The sequence below is a fragment of the Episyrphus balteatus genome, chromosome 1 (assembly GCF_945859705.1).
Source record: "Episyrphus balteatus chromosome 1, idEpiBalt1.1, whole genome shotgun sequence".
Taxonomy (NCBI): domain Eukaryota; kingdom Metazoa; phylum Arthropoda; class Insecta; order Diptera; family Syrphidae; genus Episyrphus; species Episyrphus balteatus.
Genome location: NC_079134.1, coordinates 156,153,018 through 156,172,828, shown reverse-complemented (window position 1 = coordinate 156,172,828; position 19,811 = coordinate 156,153,018). Strand labels below are relative to the sequence as shown.

General features: G+C 31.8%; 1 protein-coding gene across 3 annotated transcripts in view; it reads right to left on the bottom strand.

The window, feature by feature from the left end:
• Positions 1–19,811, bottom strand: part of LOC129907681 (activated Cdc42 kinase-like) — a 63,241-nt gene that overhangs the window by 18,221 nt on the left and 25,209 nt on the right. Inside the window, exons 1-2 of one of the 3 annotated variants that reach the window (XM_055984000.1) lie at positions 9,458–10,040; positions 2,477–2,795 (exon numbers count right to left, since the gene is read on the bottom strand). The exons of 1 other annotated variant lie outside the window; for it this stretch is intronic. In XM_055984000.1, coding sequence (XP_055839975.1) covers positions 2,477–2,588 — 112 coding nt within the window. In that variant the 5' untranslated portion in view covers positions 2,589–2,795; positions 9,458–10,040. Of the gene's footprint in view, positions 1–2,476; positions 2,796–9,457; positions 10,041–19,811 lie in introns of those variants that run through there. One more of the 3 variants, XM_055984002.1, reaches the window with a different exon arrangement.

The window sequence follows — 19,811 nt, the reverse complement described above, 5'->3', positions numbered from 1 at the left end:
GATTTTCTATTTCAGATTAGCTGTTGCAGGAATTGTGCACAACCGTTAAAGCTGGAATTTAAAATTCAAGTACAATATTGGCGGCTACAAAACTAAAGGCGCCATTAGGTTGCATGAATATGAGTTGATAGCATTTTTTAATATATTTTTTTGGGAATTAGGAACGTCTGAGAATGTTTTGTAAGAACTTAAGGATTTTCTCAGTTCGCATTAATGAACAAAACTTGAGGAAACGACGAAAAAAAAAGTATTGGAAAATCAAATCGATATGGAGTTATTCGGCCGTATTATGAATTCCATTCGTATCGGAAATTTGCTACTATTCCCGAAAAAAACAATCACGGAATCAGTTCGTAATGGAAAATTTCATACAAATCGTCACTACGATTGGATTTTGTGATTGTTTTTTCGGGAATCGTAGAAAATTTCCGATACGAATGGAATTCGTGATAAGGTCGATTAAGAGAAACAATTTTTAGTCGACAGTCACCGCAAGTCAGTAGGTCAAATTTCTTTATGAACTTGATTGAGAAGAAAATTCTCCAAGAATTGAATAAGGAAATTAAGGATAGTTTTTAATAAGATGACAATGTACATTGAAAACATTTCCAGTTTTTTTTAGAGTTTGGTCACTTATTTGCGATTTCTTCAATTGTTTATATTTTTTATTTTGAAAATCAAATGAAATAGAAACTGTGTATGGGAAATGGGAAATGGAAGAAAAAATACAAAATTAAATATGATTATAAGCTTTTCAAAAATGCTAATTTAGTCTTTTTTCTTCATTTTAATTGGCGCTGTTATGATCTCAATGTCGGGAAAATCATTATAGCCTACCCACATATCTGCTTCATACTAGTGATTCGCCTGTGGAGTTCGCCGGGTGGATCTTAGAAATCGACAGCAAGCTTCCCGGTTTTGTACTATTCCATTTCTGAGGCCTGAATGCTAGTGTTTTTGCATTTTCTTGAACGAGAAGTTTCAAGGCATACCTTTCTTCTCGAATTTAGTCCTTAAATCTTTAATACTGGACTAAACTTGTTACGACAAACAGAAGATAAGGTTCCAGGAATGAAAATGTCCGTATTACAGTCCATTTTTCAGACGACAAGTAACAACAGAGAACTTGATCAGGATAATAAAAATCATAAGAAATAGAAATCCAGCGTGCCGTTCTCAATGAGACACTTTAATGGGTGAGGAATGAACATAAAGTGATAAAAACAGTACTTTCAGAAGTACAAGAAAAAAAAACATTGATAAATTAAGGAGGGAATACCTAAATTGTGTTCAAAATATTTGTTGCGGAAGAGAAGCCATGACACTTACAGTTTATTTTTTTGTCTAAAAGCATGGAAATCAGAAAGCGAGATAAAGAACATTTTTTTAAGGACAGCAATACAAGACCCTAAACGGCTGCTGATTTAGTCGCTATTAAAAAATAACAAAATGTCTCTAGTTGCTAGGTAGCTCCAAGTTTCTATTAAAGTAGTGTAACTTTGCGAGCCTTTGATATATAGTTCCCTACTCACCGGCTGATCAGTTACAAAAATGTTTGTGATGGAAAGTTTTAAGTCGGAAACTTATTTCTTAAACTCAAATTACTTTTTATACAGTTTCAACGTAGAAAATCAGGAAAAACCCGATTCCAAATTACAACGGTTGTAAGAGTTTATCATCTTTAGGACCAAAATGTTAAATATTTTCCTGGGTGGTGAAGGATTCTTCTCTGCGCATCTACAATAAGTCTTTAAACACTTCAGTTAAACACACAGCCAAGTCACACTTTTGTCATGTCTCAAGCGACAATATTTTCAAATTTTATAAAAAATTTTACAAAAAAATATTCGTAAATTGAATTTTTTTTTTTTAAAATAGTTTCAGTGTGTATAGTATTTAAAGCCAGTATATCTTTGGTGCTTTATAATTGAATGCAATAAAGCTCAAATTCAAAAGTTCGAATCGACCTAACTCCGCTCATGTTTCCATTCCTTTGTATAAACATGAGTCATCCAGGCGGCGGCATTTGACAGTTTCACAAAAACCATCGTAATGCCCATGTAAAATTATTAAATCTACAAGTATTATTATTTTTTTCTAAAGCGCTTAACTTGCCATAAGAATTCCTTTATTTAATAGATGAAGAAGAAAATAAATTAAAAAAAAAAAAAAAAAACAGAGTAAAAGAGAGTGGAAAATCACTTGACAATTTTTGCTGAATCTCTAAATGAAAATGTCATTCCCCTACACGCCCTCCTGTGGGGGTTTTCTAACTAAGTCGATGACAATTGAATCCCCCAGAGCATTGTACCACTTCAAAATGGAAAGCGGAAGAGAAGAAAAAACACAAAAAAAAGTGAACGAACGAAATCTTAAGATTTTCTTTTGAATGGGAATTTAAACGAAAGAGAGTTAGTCACTCGTTATTATACACATACAAGTGTTGTAGGTATACGGCGCTGCTTCATCATCATACCTTCTTCGTTGTAGTTTCCGCTGACGATTGCTCCACTTCCCCCTCCGGCATCTGGAGAATTTTCATTTGGCAGTAGTTTTGTCTGCATTGTCCTTTTGCTAAAGCCAGACATACGAACATTAATTTTGTGTTTTTTTTCTTCTTCTTATTTTACTTTTAAATACACACAAAAACACAAACACAAATATAATATTGTTTAGATAGGTTGGTAGGTGTAGTATGTCTTTTTCACTTTTCCATCAACTATACTATAAGTTGGGGTGAAGGAAGAAGAAAAGGCAACTTTGCATGACAGGAAGTCAGTAGATGATGATGACAACTATAGGATATGAACAAACAAAACTATTTTATATAACTCAAAAAAAAAAAAAAAAAGGTATAGTAACGGTAAACAAAAAAGTAAGCACGAACAAAAACCAACTTCAAAAACCAGCACAAAACGGAAGTTCTACAGCGCCACGTAGTGTGAAATAATTATTTTTTTTTCTATTATTTTCGGTCTGTTTGGGAAAGGAAATCAAAGGAGAATTTTGCACATTATAATCTTATTTGTTTGATGGATGTTTTTTTATTACCTACGCACGCTAGTGTGAAATTTTCGTAAAAAGGTCTTTATATAGTTTTAGGTGCTTTGGAGGTGTGAAAATGAGGGCAGCAACACACTTTGTTAAAAATGGTAGGTACTTATTTTAAATTGACCCTTCAGTATAATTAAGAATTGCATGATGACCTAAAGTTAAGTGTATCATTGAATCACGAAGGACAGGTGCATGTTATGTGTCGCAAGGACGGGTTTAATACGTGACACAAGTTTCTAAAGCGTGACAGATGTTTATCGACAAATTAGTTTACGAAACTCTTGTCACAGTTTTTATTTCGAAAATAGGTTTTCGAACGAATCAAGAGACTTTAAAATGGACGGTTGTTGTTTTTGTTTTAAATAAACAAATTTGTGGCCCGATGATCCCTTAAAGAGCCAAGGCCTAGTAACTTACGACTCTCAACCATTCCGGCCGAACTTTTTGAAAAAAAAGTCTAGTTAGAGTTGGTTGGATTTGAGCCCAGTAGTTCTTGTAGTTCTGATTATAGCCGTGTTTTATTGGTACTCAGTTCTTTACTGAGTAAACATTTTATACTGTAAACAAAAACAAACTATTACTTTTATTTATTATAACCAGGGCAAGGATTTTTATGCACTTAAAAATCCAAAATATGTGCATAAAATATGCGCCTTAAATCTAAAAATATGCGCTTAAAAACTGAAAATATGCATTAAAAAAAACATTAAAAACAAAAAATTATCAGAACTCCGTCAGAACTTAAACAAAATAACAATACAAATAATAATAAAACAAACAAAATATTAAATTTAAATTTCATACCTACATGCAAACAAATCATTAGAAAAAATTTTGTTGGCATACACCATAAAATATTTCCTGAAATTTTCAATGATAAAATTCTGCCTATTTGGCCTGACATTTTTTGAACATGGAAAAATGCTGTTCAAATTCAGTCGATGTCATTGGAGAGTTTTTGAACACAAGTATCTCGAAATGTTTACCAAAACCTCTTCATCGTCAGGTTTTTGAAAAAACGATTTTTTAGCATTGTTTTACATTTCTTTTTTTTTTTTATAGAACCTCCATCAGAGTCATCCAGTTCAATGAAAATTTCTTCAAAATTTTCTTCAATACCTAATTTCTTTAAAAAATTTTTTAATAATTACTTCAAAATTTTCAAAATTATTTGCATGGTAGATATTTCATTGCAGTTAAAGTTGGTATTGTGTTAAGTGCTGCAAAATGCGTTCTTTCATGGATTTTAAAATTAAAAAGATTCAGTTGCATGCTTACGCCCTTGAATCAAATTAAAAATTAAGTTAGGTAAAAAAAAAAAATTCTTCCCTTTTTCAAAAATATGACGCAAAAATATGTGTTTATCATTAAAATATGCACTAAAAACCGAAATATGTGTTTATATGCATTTAAAGCAAAATTCGAAAAACCGTCTTATTCGAGTGCTTTCGAAAAAAAATGTTTTCACATAAGAATCCTTGCCCTGATTATTACTAATCCTAATTTGTTGAACTGTCAGATATGTATAGTTTATGAAAAAAAAAAAAAAAAATTTATTCCTAAGCAATCATTTGTTGTTGTTTCCCGTGCAAAATTTGACTGATCTAAGTACTGAGTTACCAATAAAACACGGCTTATGTGGAGAGTTATTCATGGTTTTGTTCCATTGACTGTCGGTAGTTTTATCGAAAGCAACATTTTAAAAAATGCATAATGTGTTGAAAGTAGCCGAATTTTTACGTTTTCCGGTAAAAAATTTCTTAAGGGCCACTAATTTTTGGCAAAAACGATGTATCACCGGCATCAAGTTATTAAATTTTTCTATTTATAAAACTGTCATTGTAAGTTTTATGGCTTTCAAAACATTGCTTCCCAAAAATTATCAATTTTGTAGAAACTGAATAATTTGTTTATAAAATTAATTGTTTTTAACACAATCAGCCCGTACCCATCTTTGCTTGAAAGCTCTTCTTTTATACTTTCACTTATATCTTTAAGGTTTAAATTGAAAGATCGGTACAATCTAGCTTTCACTTTCACTCATATCTTCAAGGTTCAAATCGAAAGATTGGTACAATCTAGCTGGTGGCTTAATTTGAAGAAATTTTTCATACATGATAATGGATGGCAGAATCTTTTGTCTCTCACTCTTTGAATAAAACTCATTTTATCATCAAATTTGATCAAAATATCGGTATTTGATCTTTTGCAGTTTCGAAGAAGTTCAAATGTGGACTCTATTCAAGGCTTACTCAATAATAAGCTATTAAATTATGTGTAAGCATACGAGACCTTTGCATAAAATTAATTTTTATTGATCATTCACTTGAAGATCTAAAAAGGTTCTTATGAAACGTGTGGGGCTCAGTGGTTTACATTATTTAGAAAGGCGATCCTATATCTAAAAAATTTGATGAAATTTTCAGATCCGATAGCGGCTATGTTATCACAGTAAATTACCACCCACTGACATACCCACTTTTTGAAAAAAAAAAAAAAAAAAAAAAAAAAAAAATAGGTAGGTATTTTAAATTGATCAAAATAAGAGTTTCGAAAAAGTCAAAATTCTGTGTCAACTCAAGGCTTATTAGCAGGGATAGGATGTTGTGGAATTTGCCTTTTTTTCTTGCTTAATCGTACGACATTATAGATTAAAAACAAACACGTTTCACGTCCCCCTCGTGCCAAATATACACTGCCGGTCACTTGAATACGTCCACATTTTAGTTCATCTTATTTTTAGCCTGGCTTGGTATTTATTGCAATGGTACATCTTTTTTACATACGTAACGAGAGAACATCTTTATGCGCTTAGCTTAGGAGAAAAAAAATTGTCTTGGGACCTACCGTTCTTCTCACACGGTAGCTAGACAAAATCTATTCATAAAAACAAGTATATTTTTTGACTCATCTGAATAGACTCAAAAGCAAAAATGTTAATAAATGATGAGTTGCATGGGTCAGTTGGACTCAAAATTGTGTCTGTCAATAAATCTGATTGTCTATAACCTATAAGGACGAAAACGACTCGAAAAAAATCATTAGGCGCGGGAAAAATGGCGAAAATAATAGAAGTCTTTGAATTAGGCCGAAATCAACGATGCATTGGGACAAAAATTAACACAAGTTAAAATTTAGTATGCAGTTATTCGCGCAATATCCAAGGGTATAGAAACAACATTTACAATCGAAGTTGCTTAGCCACAACATTGGCCGATAGATGTGCAATGATCTGAACAGCATGACTTCGCACTAAAAATTAAGCTGAAAACCGGTATGAAATGCAGTTTAACGACGGCAAAACGGGTTGTCAGAAGTGGTAAACATTTGAGAAGAACAAATCTTCGCAAAAACTACCACTTTACAAACCACGGAAAGAAACTCGCCGACAATAGTAAAAAAAAAACTGTGTCACAAATTGCAGATCGAAAATTTTGTAGAAGGAAATAGCTTTGCACTTAATGACACTGCCTTCACAGTTATCTAAACACATTAAAATAATGCTTCTCCTTATGAAGGTCATAAAAATAGGAATTTACCCCTCAGCGCCCACTAAATTCATTTTTTTTTTTTTTGAAAAATCACCGGTTTGTGATTTTGACTTTCACGACATGTTTTTTTTTTTTACTATTGGAGGCGAGTTTCTTTTCGTGGTTTGTAAAGTGGTAGTTTTTGCGAAGATTTGTTCTTCTCAAATGTTTACCACTTCTGACAACCCGTTTTGCCGTCGTTAAACTGCATTTCATACCGGTTTTCAGCTTAATTTTTAGCGCGAAGTCATGCTGTTCAGATCATTGCACATCTATCGGCCAATGTTGTGGCTAAGCAACTTCGATTGTAAATGTTGTTTCTATACCCTTGGATATTGCGCGAATAACTGCATACTAAATTTTAACTTGTGTTAATTTTTGTCCCAATGCATCGTTGATTTCGGCCTAATTCAAAGACTTCTTTTATTTTCGCCATTTTTCCCGCGCCTAATGATTTTTTTCGAGTCGTTTTCGTCCTTATAGGTTATAGACAATCAGATTTATTGACAGACACAATTTTGAGTCCAACTGACCCATGCAACTCATCATTTATTAACATTTTTGCTTTTGAGTCTATTCAGATGAGTCAAAAAATATACTTGTTTTTATGAATAGATTTTGTCTAGCTACCGTGTGAGAAGAACGGTAGGTCCCAAGACAATTTTTTTTCTCTTAAGCTAAGCGCATAAAGATGTTCTCTCGTTACGTATGTAAAAAAGATGTACCATTGCAATAAATACCAAGCCAGGCTTACTCAATATATCTATATTAAGGATCACTAATTACTCCGGCACACAAAAAAAAAGTGTCAAAAAAAAGTGTCATGTACCAGAAACCAGACCGGTCACCCTCCAGTTTTGAGCTGTGACTGCATTTGGTTTGAATTTGTATGACTTTTATGGAGTTTTTTGCATTTTTCTCAAAACTGAAGGGTGTTCGGGCAAAACGGACTTGAAATTCGAATTCAGCGGGTCCAAAAACATATAGAAAGATAGGTCTGGTTCCTGGTACATGAAACTTTTTTTTTTGTGTGCCGGGGATGAAAGCGACATGTCGCGAAAGTGCCAGCACAACAAAAAAAAAAGTTGTTTGTACCAGGAACCAGACCTATCTTTCTATATGTTTTTGGACCCGCTGAATCCGAATTTCAAGTCCGTTTTGCCCGGTCACCCTCCAGTTTTTAGAAAAATGTAGAAAATACCCCAAAAAAGGCAAAAAACATCCTTTTTTTAGTTTTTTGCATTTTACTCAAAACTGGAGGGTGACAGCGCCAAACGGACTTGAAATTCGGATTCAGCGTGCCCAAAAACATATATAGAAAGATAGGTTTGGTTTCTGGTACATGACACTTTTTTTATTTTGTGTGCCGGTGTTATTAACCCCCCACTAACGAATTCGAGTGAAAAGATTTACCTACAGTCCAGTCATAATATTTGGAAATGCAAAATGAACCGAGAAAGCTTTTACATTAAACAAATTTTTTTTAATCAAGAAAATACGATTGGAGAAGTTCTCCAGATTTTGGACAAAATCAAAGAGATTTGGAAGCCGGGAAAGGGGTAGTCGCAAAAGATGTTATTGAGAAGTACAAATCATTTTTTTTGGCAAACAAGGGACTCGAGAGAGTTGAACAAATAAATTGAGAAATTAATGGGGACACAAATCTAGAGCTCCCGGCGAATGTTGCAGTGAGTGATGTCGAGTGCTTTTATTTGGCTCCACTCGTCTCTACAGTTGTAGAGACATCTTTTAGCTACTTTAAAGCACTCTTAAGAAAAAAACTCATGGTTGTTAGAAATTACTACAATTAATTTTTATATTTCATTCTTTTTCTCAATAAATGCCTTTTTATGCCTTTTTCGGAGTTTTATTTTGCCTTTTTCTAAGTTTTTAGGTCCACAAGATCCTATCCCTGCTTATTAGAGTTTAAGCTAAAAACATTACGTGTGGACATAGAAGATTCGTAGGCACAAATCACGTTTATACTAAAAAAAAAAAAAACGTGAGCAATGAAGTTTTCAAAGGATTTAATAAAGAAGTTCGCGTTCAGTATGGTCAATTTGTCTAAAATTTAAAAGATCTGAACCACTTTACTTTACCGACTTGTCAGATCTAATTTTACGAATGGTCGTTTCCTGGACAATGTTTCTCAAAAATTTTCGTGAAATTAGATACGTGAAAAAACAAAACGAACATGTACATATGCAATTTCTGTATCATAATAACCCCCATCGGAAATCGGTTTTTAATGGTCCTAAAAATATTTTCCGAATTTGATTAAAGACTAATTTCTATTGAATCGACTGAGGCCATAAAAACTACAACTTCTATCCCATTGCAATAAGTAATCAAGTTAAAATTTCCAGCCAACTTTCTATTTTTTTTGTACAAATGTGCAAAGTCGCTACCCAATAATTATGACTTTTAATTAAATAAAGCTTCATCATAGCCCAGGAAATATCTATATATCCTATGTTGCACCATCACTATAGATCAAATTCCACACAAGCATTTTCCAAATAAATAGTTTGTAAAATTGTTTTTTTTTGAGTTTTTGTTGGGTAGTTTCAAATTTATTTTTGTTTATAAACTTTTATACTGGCAAAATTCCCAGGTATAGAGAACGAGACATATAATAATTCACTGCTGTTTTTTGTTTGAAAGGAGAGACCACCCACTTAATGACAATCACTCTGCTGTACAACACCCGCGCAAGTTGCAGAGAATTTCGTTTATTTCCTTTCACAGTAAGCAATATGGCCAGTTCTGCTGCACATCATCGCTTAGTTGTTGTTTGGTCACAACAATAACGATTTTCGGTTCATAACAAGGAACAAACAATACAAAAAACCGAAAAAAAAACACAAACTCACGGCTAGCTAGTGTATAGTAAAGTATACGGTACGATATGGACCATAGACCATGGACCTTTTTCTTCTGTTCTTTTTTTCACTCAGATCGACGCGCCACGAAAACGATGTTAACCATCTGCGGGTGATGCTGGTACTGTTGCTCCGAGTACTGAGAAACTTAGACAGTGATTGTCAGTTCTCCAGTTCTATACATGAAGCTCTTCTGATGGTTGGCCTAGCTCTGGCTGGCTGGCACAGAGACAGAACACAGAAGTGACAGGCAGACTGTTGATTTAAATATGATACCTGAATGTATCTCCGATTACCCTTTTTGAGTGAGAAGTAGTGTACCTAGGTTGGAGTATAGCTGTGTGTAGAAGTGTAGAGTATCTAGTACATATCTCCTTCGTCGTATACCTATATATTCCGACAGTAACAACAACACCGGATGACATCTGGGGCGTTGCTTGTGCTGGCTGTTTTTCCGAAATGGGAGCTGTTTGTAGAGGACACAACAGCAAAGCCCACACTCTCAAAAAGGTTAACAGTGGTGTGTAAAAAGAAGAAATTAATATATATTTTTTTAATGGAAAGTTCCTAACTAGATTTGATATTTTAAATCACTGACTGAACTGTATCTCTAGATCCTTAACTCGTCAAACTTTATATATGATTTGGTTTTAAGCAAATGTGAATTATAAGTGAACAAAAAAAAGAAACAATATAAAAATTGAGTATAAAACAAACTGGGTGCTAAACACAATATCCAAATGTCAGCACTGTCGATGTTAAATTTTTGTTTAAGAGGTCCATTATTGCTAGATTATATCGGCCCCTTCCCGCCAAATAATCGTAAGCTCCAAATTAAATATGAAAAGGACAACATTTAATTGTATTTTTTCAACACTAAGAACACTTTTTTTTGTGTTAATATCATCAACAATTGTTCAAGAATACATTCCAAAAGAATATTAAAAATTTTTCTGTAAACAAAAACATCGTAGGCGCCATGTCGCTTACGATAATTTTGCGTGAAGGGCTCGATATGATAAAAGATGTTAAAGTACTGATAATTATTGCCTTAAATAAAAGAAGGACGCTTAATTTCCTTTCGCATATTTCAAATTTCCATTCGTAAAATTAACCATTTGACTTGTTATACTTAACAGGTACCCGTTAGAATCAACTGATTGAATCGATCAAATCAACAAGTCACTCGAGTAAAATCAACAGATTTAACGGGTAAAACCAAAGGTGCTTGAACTTAAATCCGCTTCTTGCTATTGATGACTAAAGTGAAGTTTTCTTCCAAAAAAAAAAGGATGTGCAGAAAAATTTCCTTTTATGTTTCAATTTGAAGATATCTTTTGCCAAATAGCACCGAAAGTTTGTGGAGCTTTGTGACGACTGCGCTTAATCGAAAAGCAATTTGCAGAAATTGATTCCGAAGAGCAGGTTTTTACCTGATACAATGGTCGGGTCAGGAGTTTTTCGTCTACTATGAACTGTTGCAATCTGACGAAACTGTGTCGTCAGGTTGGCTTCCCTCATCAATTTAAAAAGTTGCATAGATAACACTGTGTTCGAAAATGGAACTTTTTTTTCCCGACAGAGGGCTCTCATGTCTACTAAAGATAATTCGAGTATGCTGAACACGATGGCGTACTTAGTTTTTCTGGATTAGGTCAAATAAGAAAGATTTTTGCGTTTGAAATTTTGTTTGCACATGCCAAAAATGAGGCTATAAAACACCATATATTTTCTAATTTTTGATTTTTTATCTATGTAAAATGATGGAAAATCTATTTTTTTGGAAGTATTATTCGTAAAAAAAAGGTATTTGAAAAAAAATCTGTCGAAACACTATTTAAATCATTATTTTCATGGAAAAATTCATCGATTTTTCTTCAATTTTTCTAATATTTTTCGTATTACTTAAATTAAAATGCAGCACTCGGTGGCAACGATTTGATCTTGTATTTCAGGATAAAAAATGGAATTTTTCAACAAATCGTTACCGTTTATGTTAAAAGTAAGTTGCAATTTTTACCGTGAGATAGTTAAAGTTTTTAACTTATTCTTTTTTATAATGAAAGTTGGATATTCAAGAGTATCCTAAAGGTTTTAACCTTAAGAAAAAAAATATTCTAGAATATCAGGTAAGATCGGAAGGGGGCAAAACACCCATGGGCTCAAGTAGCTAAAAAAATAAATAAAAAATAGATGACCGTTAAAGGAGTCAAAACAGATAAGCGTGACAAACCCCCTTAAGTTAGAGATGGACTGTGACAAATATATTATGTGTTGTGTATGTAAACTCATATAATGTAGTATGCAGATGGAAGTAATAGTAAATATATTTTAATTTTAAAACAAATTGAAAGAACTTAAAATAAAATATTGATACCATGCCTGATTTTTTAATTAAATATCTACATCTACATATGTATAATATTCCAGAGTACTAACACATAAAAGGTGTCTACATAAAAATGTTGAGTTTTCGCATACATTTGTACCTTTATAGTTTTAAATAGTCATTCGACAGATTTTTTTTAAATAACTTGTCTTACGTATAATACTTCCAAAACAATAGATTTTCCATCATTTTACATCGATAAAAAATCAAAAATTGGAAAATATATGGTGTTTTATACCCTCATTTTTGGCATGTGCAAACAAAATTTCAAACGCAAAAATCTTTCTTATTTGACCTAATCCAGAAAAACTAAGTACGCCATCGTGTTCAGCATACTCGAATTATCTTTAGTAGACATGAGAGCCCTCTGTCTTTTTTTTGAACTATCACAGTGTAATTTTTCTATCACGAAAACAAGTCAATGACAATGTTGAAAAACTCAATTCAATTCAGTAACTTTCTTCTCTTTGGAGAAAAGTTTATAAGACCAAAAAAAGTGAAATTTTGTTTTGAATATTTACTAATTTTAGCTAAATGGTTCAATTTCAATTTTAACTCAAGTGCTCCGTCAAAATTGCACAGTTTACGACATGTTTTATTCATGTTGGTCTTAAAGTCTAAAATTGGTTAAAATTCAACGAAAATTTGCAATAGATGAAATTCCAAAAACCATTTTTTGGCCCTAAGTTCAGATTTTGGGGTCTTTTCCGTGTATATTTTGCGTGTCACGCAGTGTAATTAACCTAATTGTGTTCAAAACTTGGGTTCATCATTATGAACTTGAATCAATATTTTAAGGCACCATAATTGGCTGAAATGCTTGCAATTCAGAAGAGATTCTACTTATCGATTATTACGAAAATTATGTCAATATAATTGGTGGGTTCTATACAAATCTGCTCCAAAGAATAAAGAGAGGGAAAAATGGACGAAAGGTGTTTCGTTATTGAATTGCAATGCTCCAGTTCACAAGAGTTGTTCACTCCCTTAAAGAAATTTGCGTTCTGCATATTAAACCACCCTCCTATAATGGCCCAGATCTGACCCCTTGCGATTACAGTGAAAACAAATACAAAAAAGAACTTCGAGAGCAAACAGTGTAGCAATGCGAACTTTACGCTTTTACGTGAATTTTGCAAACAGTTTCAGAAAAGTAAACTCTAAAAGTCATAATATGTCTTAGCTTTGGCAATGTTAGAATATACTCTTGTAACTTCGAAATTTTAGTCTTTCGTATAAGTATACATGCCTACTATTGGTGGTTTATTATATTCCCAAAGATTCAAACAGAATTCAGCAAAAAAATAAATATATATTTATTAATTTCTGTTCCACCTCACTGTACACAAGGAAAACTGCATCGACAGACAGTCATATAAAAGTAAAAAAAAACTACTTTAGCTTATGGTGGAAGAAGAAGGAAATGCGTTCTGAATTTAAAAAAAACTCTTCACAAAAAAAGAACGAAAAAAAAAAAAAACAACAAACTTTAAAAAACTTTTTGAAGATGGGTGGGTGGAGGCTTGGAGAACTATACGATGAAACATAGGAAAAGGAGAAAATGTTGTAATTAGGTAAAGTTGATATGATGAAGTGGTGCATTTTATGAAATTTTTCATAAAGATAAAACAATAACAACGAAAACAAAAAAAGCAGAGCAGTTACCAAGGTAATTGAAGTACATGAATTCTTTTAAAGAAATTAGTTTCAAAAGAACAATAAGTCCCCCGTATCCAATAAATTCCTCTTCAAACACAAAAATGAGTGGAATACTTTTCTGAAATGACAAGTAAATAAAAGCTATCTACTTTTATTTGTTTTTATACTTTTTTTAAGCTCAACAAAATGGAAAAGTTTATCACTTTGATCTCTTTAAAATTAAATTTAATTTAAGGTAAGATTTTGATTGAATGTAAATTCTATTTGAGTTACACATTTTTTTTTTCTGACGAACATACAGACCTTAAATGAAATGTAAGATTATGTGTAACGAAAAGTTGTCAATGATAGTTAAGTTGGTTTCAATGGAGGCGTATTTATAAGAAGTGAAAGGCGTCACGGTTTATGGTTAGACCCAGTGCTACCTGGATAATTGATTGCATCGTTGAACAAAATAAAATGTTAACAAATGGGTTTTGAAATGATATTTTTTTTCATAGTGGCGTAAATGAAGGAAGTAAGAAATGCATTTGATATAAAAAGTATAAAATGAGTGACATAAATCTACGATGCAAACGAAAGAAATATCACGAACAACATGTTTTTTTAGGCCTGATTTCTCAGAAAGGTATTGCATAATAAACTGTTCTATAAATAGTGTACAGTAAGATATACTGCTAAGGGTTTCAAGTTGTGATTACAAGATCTAAATCATTTTGAAAAGATAAATCACTTAAATAAACTCAGCTTTTTAAAGGAAATTTACTTAAAATTATAAATAGCACTGGAAACTAACTGAGGTAAAAATTGTTTCAACATCTTCCAATTTTTAATAAAAGTCTACACCTTAATTATTGTAAATCAGCTAACATAACTCAAAGGCAAAAGAGTTCATCTGTTGAATTTTTATAGATTTATGGATAATAAAAAATGTTCAACTTTTTTTTTTTTTATATTTGACTTCTGGAAAGATAAGAGCTAAAGTCACAAAAATTAATTAACATTTTTTTTATAATTAATATCGAGGCATAATTTACTCTATATAGGTCAGTCCCGTGTTTTTTTTTATTCTAATTGCGATTTAAGTGGGGAAGTGAAAAATGTTTGATAATTTATAATTGGGCTTGATGATCGATATGAAAAAATGCAATCAATTAAAAAACTAATTCATTCTTTTTCCCAACGTTTCTCCGGTTTTTTCCGGCTTCATCAGGGGGTTTGGATTTATTAGTTCTTAAAGAAACAATTAACAATGAAATGTTTGATGAATGAAAAACTAATAATAATTTGTACATTTAAATAATTTAAACAATTTGATTACTATTGCACTTACTTTTGTTGTTAATAAATTACATTGAAGAACAATTTATATAAAATAAAATTAAAAATAAACTTTTAAAACTTTACAGAAAATAAAACACTTCTTATTGGCAAATGCAAACTTAAAGAATATAAATTAAGATTTGGTTATGATATGGCAACACTGTAGACAGCGCTTATGTCATCAATGTCCTCTTTGTGGTTCATCGTTACACTCATTTTTTGTTGGATACGAAGACTTTCTAGGGTGAACCTTGTGTTCATTCTTCTCTCTCTATCTAATATTTTGACGTTTTCAAAATCTGCATTGTGTTGATGATCTAGCATATGTTGTGAGATTGCTGTAGCTGTCTTCTTTTTCCTTATGTCAGCTTCATGTTCTGACAATCTCACTCCCAATGCGCGTTTTGTTGTTCCAATATATATTTGTTGACAAGTTTCATTAGAATTTCCTTTGCATGGGATTTCATACACGACGTCATGTTGCTCGGATATTTTGATGGGTGGTTTGGTATTAGTGAATATTGTGTGTAATGTGGAGTTAGGTTTGTGTGCGAATATTGTTTTCTCTCGATCAATTTCTATTGTTTGGTTGAGGGAGAGGTTATCAGTAAGGAGTGGGATGAATGTGAGGGAGAAGTATTTAGGGTTGCCAGGTTTACTTTTTGTGATATTGTTTTTATTTTGTTTTTGATGTAATTTGTTGTCGATGAGATCGGTTATAATTTTGTTTGGAAAGTTGTTCATTTCCAGAATTTCTCTTATTATTTTTATGTTTTCATTATGAAAATTCGTGTCGCTGATGTCAATGACTTTATCTATAAGATTTTTTGCTGTGTTAACTTTATATTTCATTGGTTGTGTAGACATAAAATTTATTATTCTACCCGATGACATGGGTTTGGTGTACCAATCAAAAATTATTCTGTTGTTTTGACGGATTAGTTTCACATCTAGGAATGGAATCATATTTTCATTTTCCATTTCAAGCGTGAAATTTAACTTGGTGTGGTACTCATTCAGTGTTTTGAGTATGATGTTCGTTTCTGAGTTTTTGACGACTGCAATTATATCATCTACGTACTTAGCTATGAACTTTATTTTTGTATTGCATTTTAGTAATTTGTCTATTGAATCGTTTAATAAATGGTCCAGTACGATATCTGCGATGGTTGGAGAAAGTGGGTTGCCCATAGGCATACCAAATGTCTGATTATAAAACGTATTTTCGTATCTGAAATAATTATTGTCTGTTAAACAAAACTGTAGTATTTTTAAAAAATCTTTTTTTGGTATTTTGGTGTGTTCTTTCAGAATTTCCCATTTTTGCATTATGATTTTAATGGCTGTGTACGTAGGTATGTTGGTAAAAAGTGACACTACGTCAAAAGAAACTAGTATTTCATCTTCTTCTAATGATATCTCTTTCATTTTGTCTTTAAGTTGAAAAGAGTTTTTTATGTTTAATTCTTCCGAGATTATATTTTTGAGTATTTTGCCGATATATTTTGATAATCCATAACAGGGAACATTAGTGGAAGCTGCTATTGGGCGAAGAGGTAAATTAGGTTTATGAATCTTAGGAATAGCAGCTTCCACTAATGTTCCCTGTTATGGATTATCAAAATATATCGGCAAAATACTCAAAAATATAATCTCGGAAGAATTAAACATAAAAAACTCTTTTCAACTTAAAGACAAAATGAAAGAGATATCATTAGAAGAAGATGAAATACTAGTTTCTTTTGACGTAGTGTCACTTTTTACCAACATACCTACGTACACAGCCATTAAAATCATAATGCAAAAATGGGAAATTCTGAAAGAACACACCAAAATACCAAAAAAAGATTTTTTAAAAATACTACAGTTTTGTTTAACAGACAATAATTATTTCAGATACGAAAATACGTTTTATAATCAGACATTTGGTATGCCTATGGGCAACCCACTTTCTCCAACCATCGCAGATATCGTACTGGACCATTTATTAAACGATTCAATAGACAAATTACTAAAATGCAATACAAAAATAAAGTTCATAGCTAAGTACGTAGATGATATAATTGCAGTCGTCAAAAACTCAGAAACGAACATCATACTCAAAACACTGAATGAGTACCACACCAAGTTAAATTTCACGCTTGAAATGGAAAATGAAAATATGATTCCATTCCTAGATGTGAAACTAATCCGTCAAAACAACAGAATAATTTTTGATTGGTACACCAAACCCATGTCATCGGGTAGAATAATAAATTTTATGTCTACACAACCAATGAAATATAAAGTTAACACAGCAAAAAATCTTATAGATAAAGTCATTGACATCAGCGACACGAATTTTCATAATGAAAACATAAAAATAATAAGAGAAATTCTGGAAATGAACAACTTTCCAAACAAAATTATAACCGATCTCATCGACAACAAATTACATCAAAAACAAAATAAAAACAATATCACAAAAAGTAAACCTGGCAACCCTAAATACTTCTCCCTCACATTCATCCCACTCCTTACTGATAACCTCTCCCTCAACCAAACAATAGAAATTGATCGAGAGAAAACAATATTCGCACACAAACCTAACTCCACATTACACACAATATTCACTAATACCAAACCACCCATCAAAATATCCGAGCAACATGACGTCGTGTATGAAATCCCATGCAAAGGAAATTCTAATGAAACTTGTCAACAAATATATATTGGAACAACAAAACGCGCATTGGGAGTGAGATTGTCAGAACATGAAGCTGACATAAGGAAAAAGAAGACAGCTACAGCAATCTCACAACATATGCTAGATCATCAACACAATGCAGATTTTGAAAACGTCAAAATATTAGATAGAGAGAGAAGAATGAACACAAGGTTCACCCTAGAAAGTCTTCGTATCCAACAAAAAATGAGTGTAACGATGAACCACAAAGAGGACATTGATGACATAAGCGCTGTCTACAGTGTTGCCATATCATAACCAAATCTTAATTTATATTCTTTAAGTTTGCATTTGCCAATAAGAAGTGTTTTATTTTCTGTAAAGTTTTAAAAGTTTATTTTTAATTTTATTTTATATAAATTGTTCTTCAATGTAATTTATTAACAACAAAAGTAAGTGCAATAGTAATCAAATTGTTTAAATTATTTAAATGTACAAATTATTATTAGTTTTTCATTCATCAAACATTTCATTGTTAATTGTTTCTTTAAGAACTAATAAATCCAAACCCCCTGATGAAGCCGGAAAAAACCGGAGAAACGTTGGGAAAAAGAATGAATTAGTTTTTTAATTGATTGCATTTTTTCATATCGATCATCAAGCCCAATTATAAATTATCAAAAGTTAAATATATAGAAAAATGTTTATTAACGCAATATGACCATGTGACAAATTATATCAGGTTTTTGATACTGAATTGAATGAGACCCAAAATATCTTTTTACAGGGTGTCCCAAAGTCACCGCCCCAAACGAAAACCATAAATTCCTGAGGTCATTTTAAGTCGAAAAACTTAAGAGGTAATTTTCTCGTTTTCGTCCCGTTTCGAGTTACCATGGTTTTTATGACTTTTGTTCTCTTTTCCCTTATCTGGCTTTATCTTTGCCAAACTACGTTTGATTTGAAAGATTTTTTTTACAACCAATCAAGAATTTATTACAGTTTTAGTCTGTCTCAAAACTTTTTTTTCTGCGGACAACCGTTTCTCCACAATTTTGCATCAAACACAATTTTCTTCGTTTTTTAAGTTGTTTTTTACACTTTGATATCATTTAAGTTAAAAAAAACACGTTAATGAGTATTAATTTTTTGTGCTTTTTATTAAAGCCCAGTTTATTTTCATAAAAAAAATAAGTTTTATTTCATAAAAGAGGCTACTAAAAGTAATTAAAAAAAATAAACAAACTGAGTGAATTTAAAAAAAAAAATAATTTTTAAATAATTTAAATGAACTAAAAACTTTTTCTGAGCTATTGTGGTTAAGAAAAGAACAAATAGATAAAGCTCAGAAAAAGTTTTAATTCATTTAAATTAATTTTGTATAAAAGTAAAAAAAATTCCATTTAAAAAAAAATTTTTTTCAAAACTTTTTTAATTTTTTTTTTACATTTTACACTTCAAAATGACAAATTTTGTATAAAATTGGTTTAGTCTTTGATGAAATATGCGATATTAACCCTCTGCCGGCACACGGAATTTGGCAGGACAAAAATAAAAGGTGGTCACTAAAAAGTGTCTTTATAAGAATGAAATTTCAAAAACTTAACGGCAATCGCTTTGTCTGAATAAATACTCGATACGCCTTTTTTTAGTTTTTTTTATTTACCGTTTTTACGAAGTTTCGGTCAAAAGAGTCAGAAATGCTCAAAAAAAGTGTCGTCTTAAACTTCAGACCTATGCCACTGCCGAAAAACTCAACTGTTTTTTAAAAACTTAACTGTAATCGCTTGTCTCAACAAATACTCGGTACGCCATTTTTGAGTTTTTTTTTATTTACCGTTTTTACGAAGTTTTGGCCAAAAGAGCCAAAATGCTGAAAAAAAAATGTCGTCTAAAACTTCAGACCTATGCCACTGCCGTAAAACTCAACTGTTTTTTAAAAACTTAAAAAACCGTTAAGTTAAGGCCAAAACTTCGTAAAAACGGTAAATAAAAAAAAAAACTAAAAAATGGCGTATCGAGTTTTTGTTGAGACGAAGCGATTGCCGTTAAGTTTTTGAAAATCAGTTGAGTTTTACGGCAGTGGCAGAAGTCCAAAGACCAGCAGTTAAATTGTCTGCAAAGTTCAGGTTCATAAATTTTTATGAAAAACTAAAAACGCAGTTTTCTTACAATCTTTAAGACTATAACGAACACCAAATTTAATCGATATCGTTAGAGCCGTTTTCAAGAAAAATTTCAATCACAACAAAAACATTACTGTTAAAAAAAGAGCCAAGTTCTCCTATGTTGAAATTATGCTGGCACAA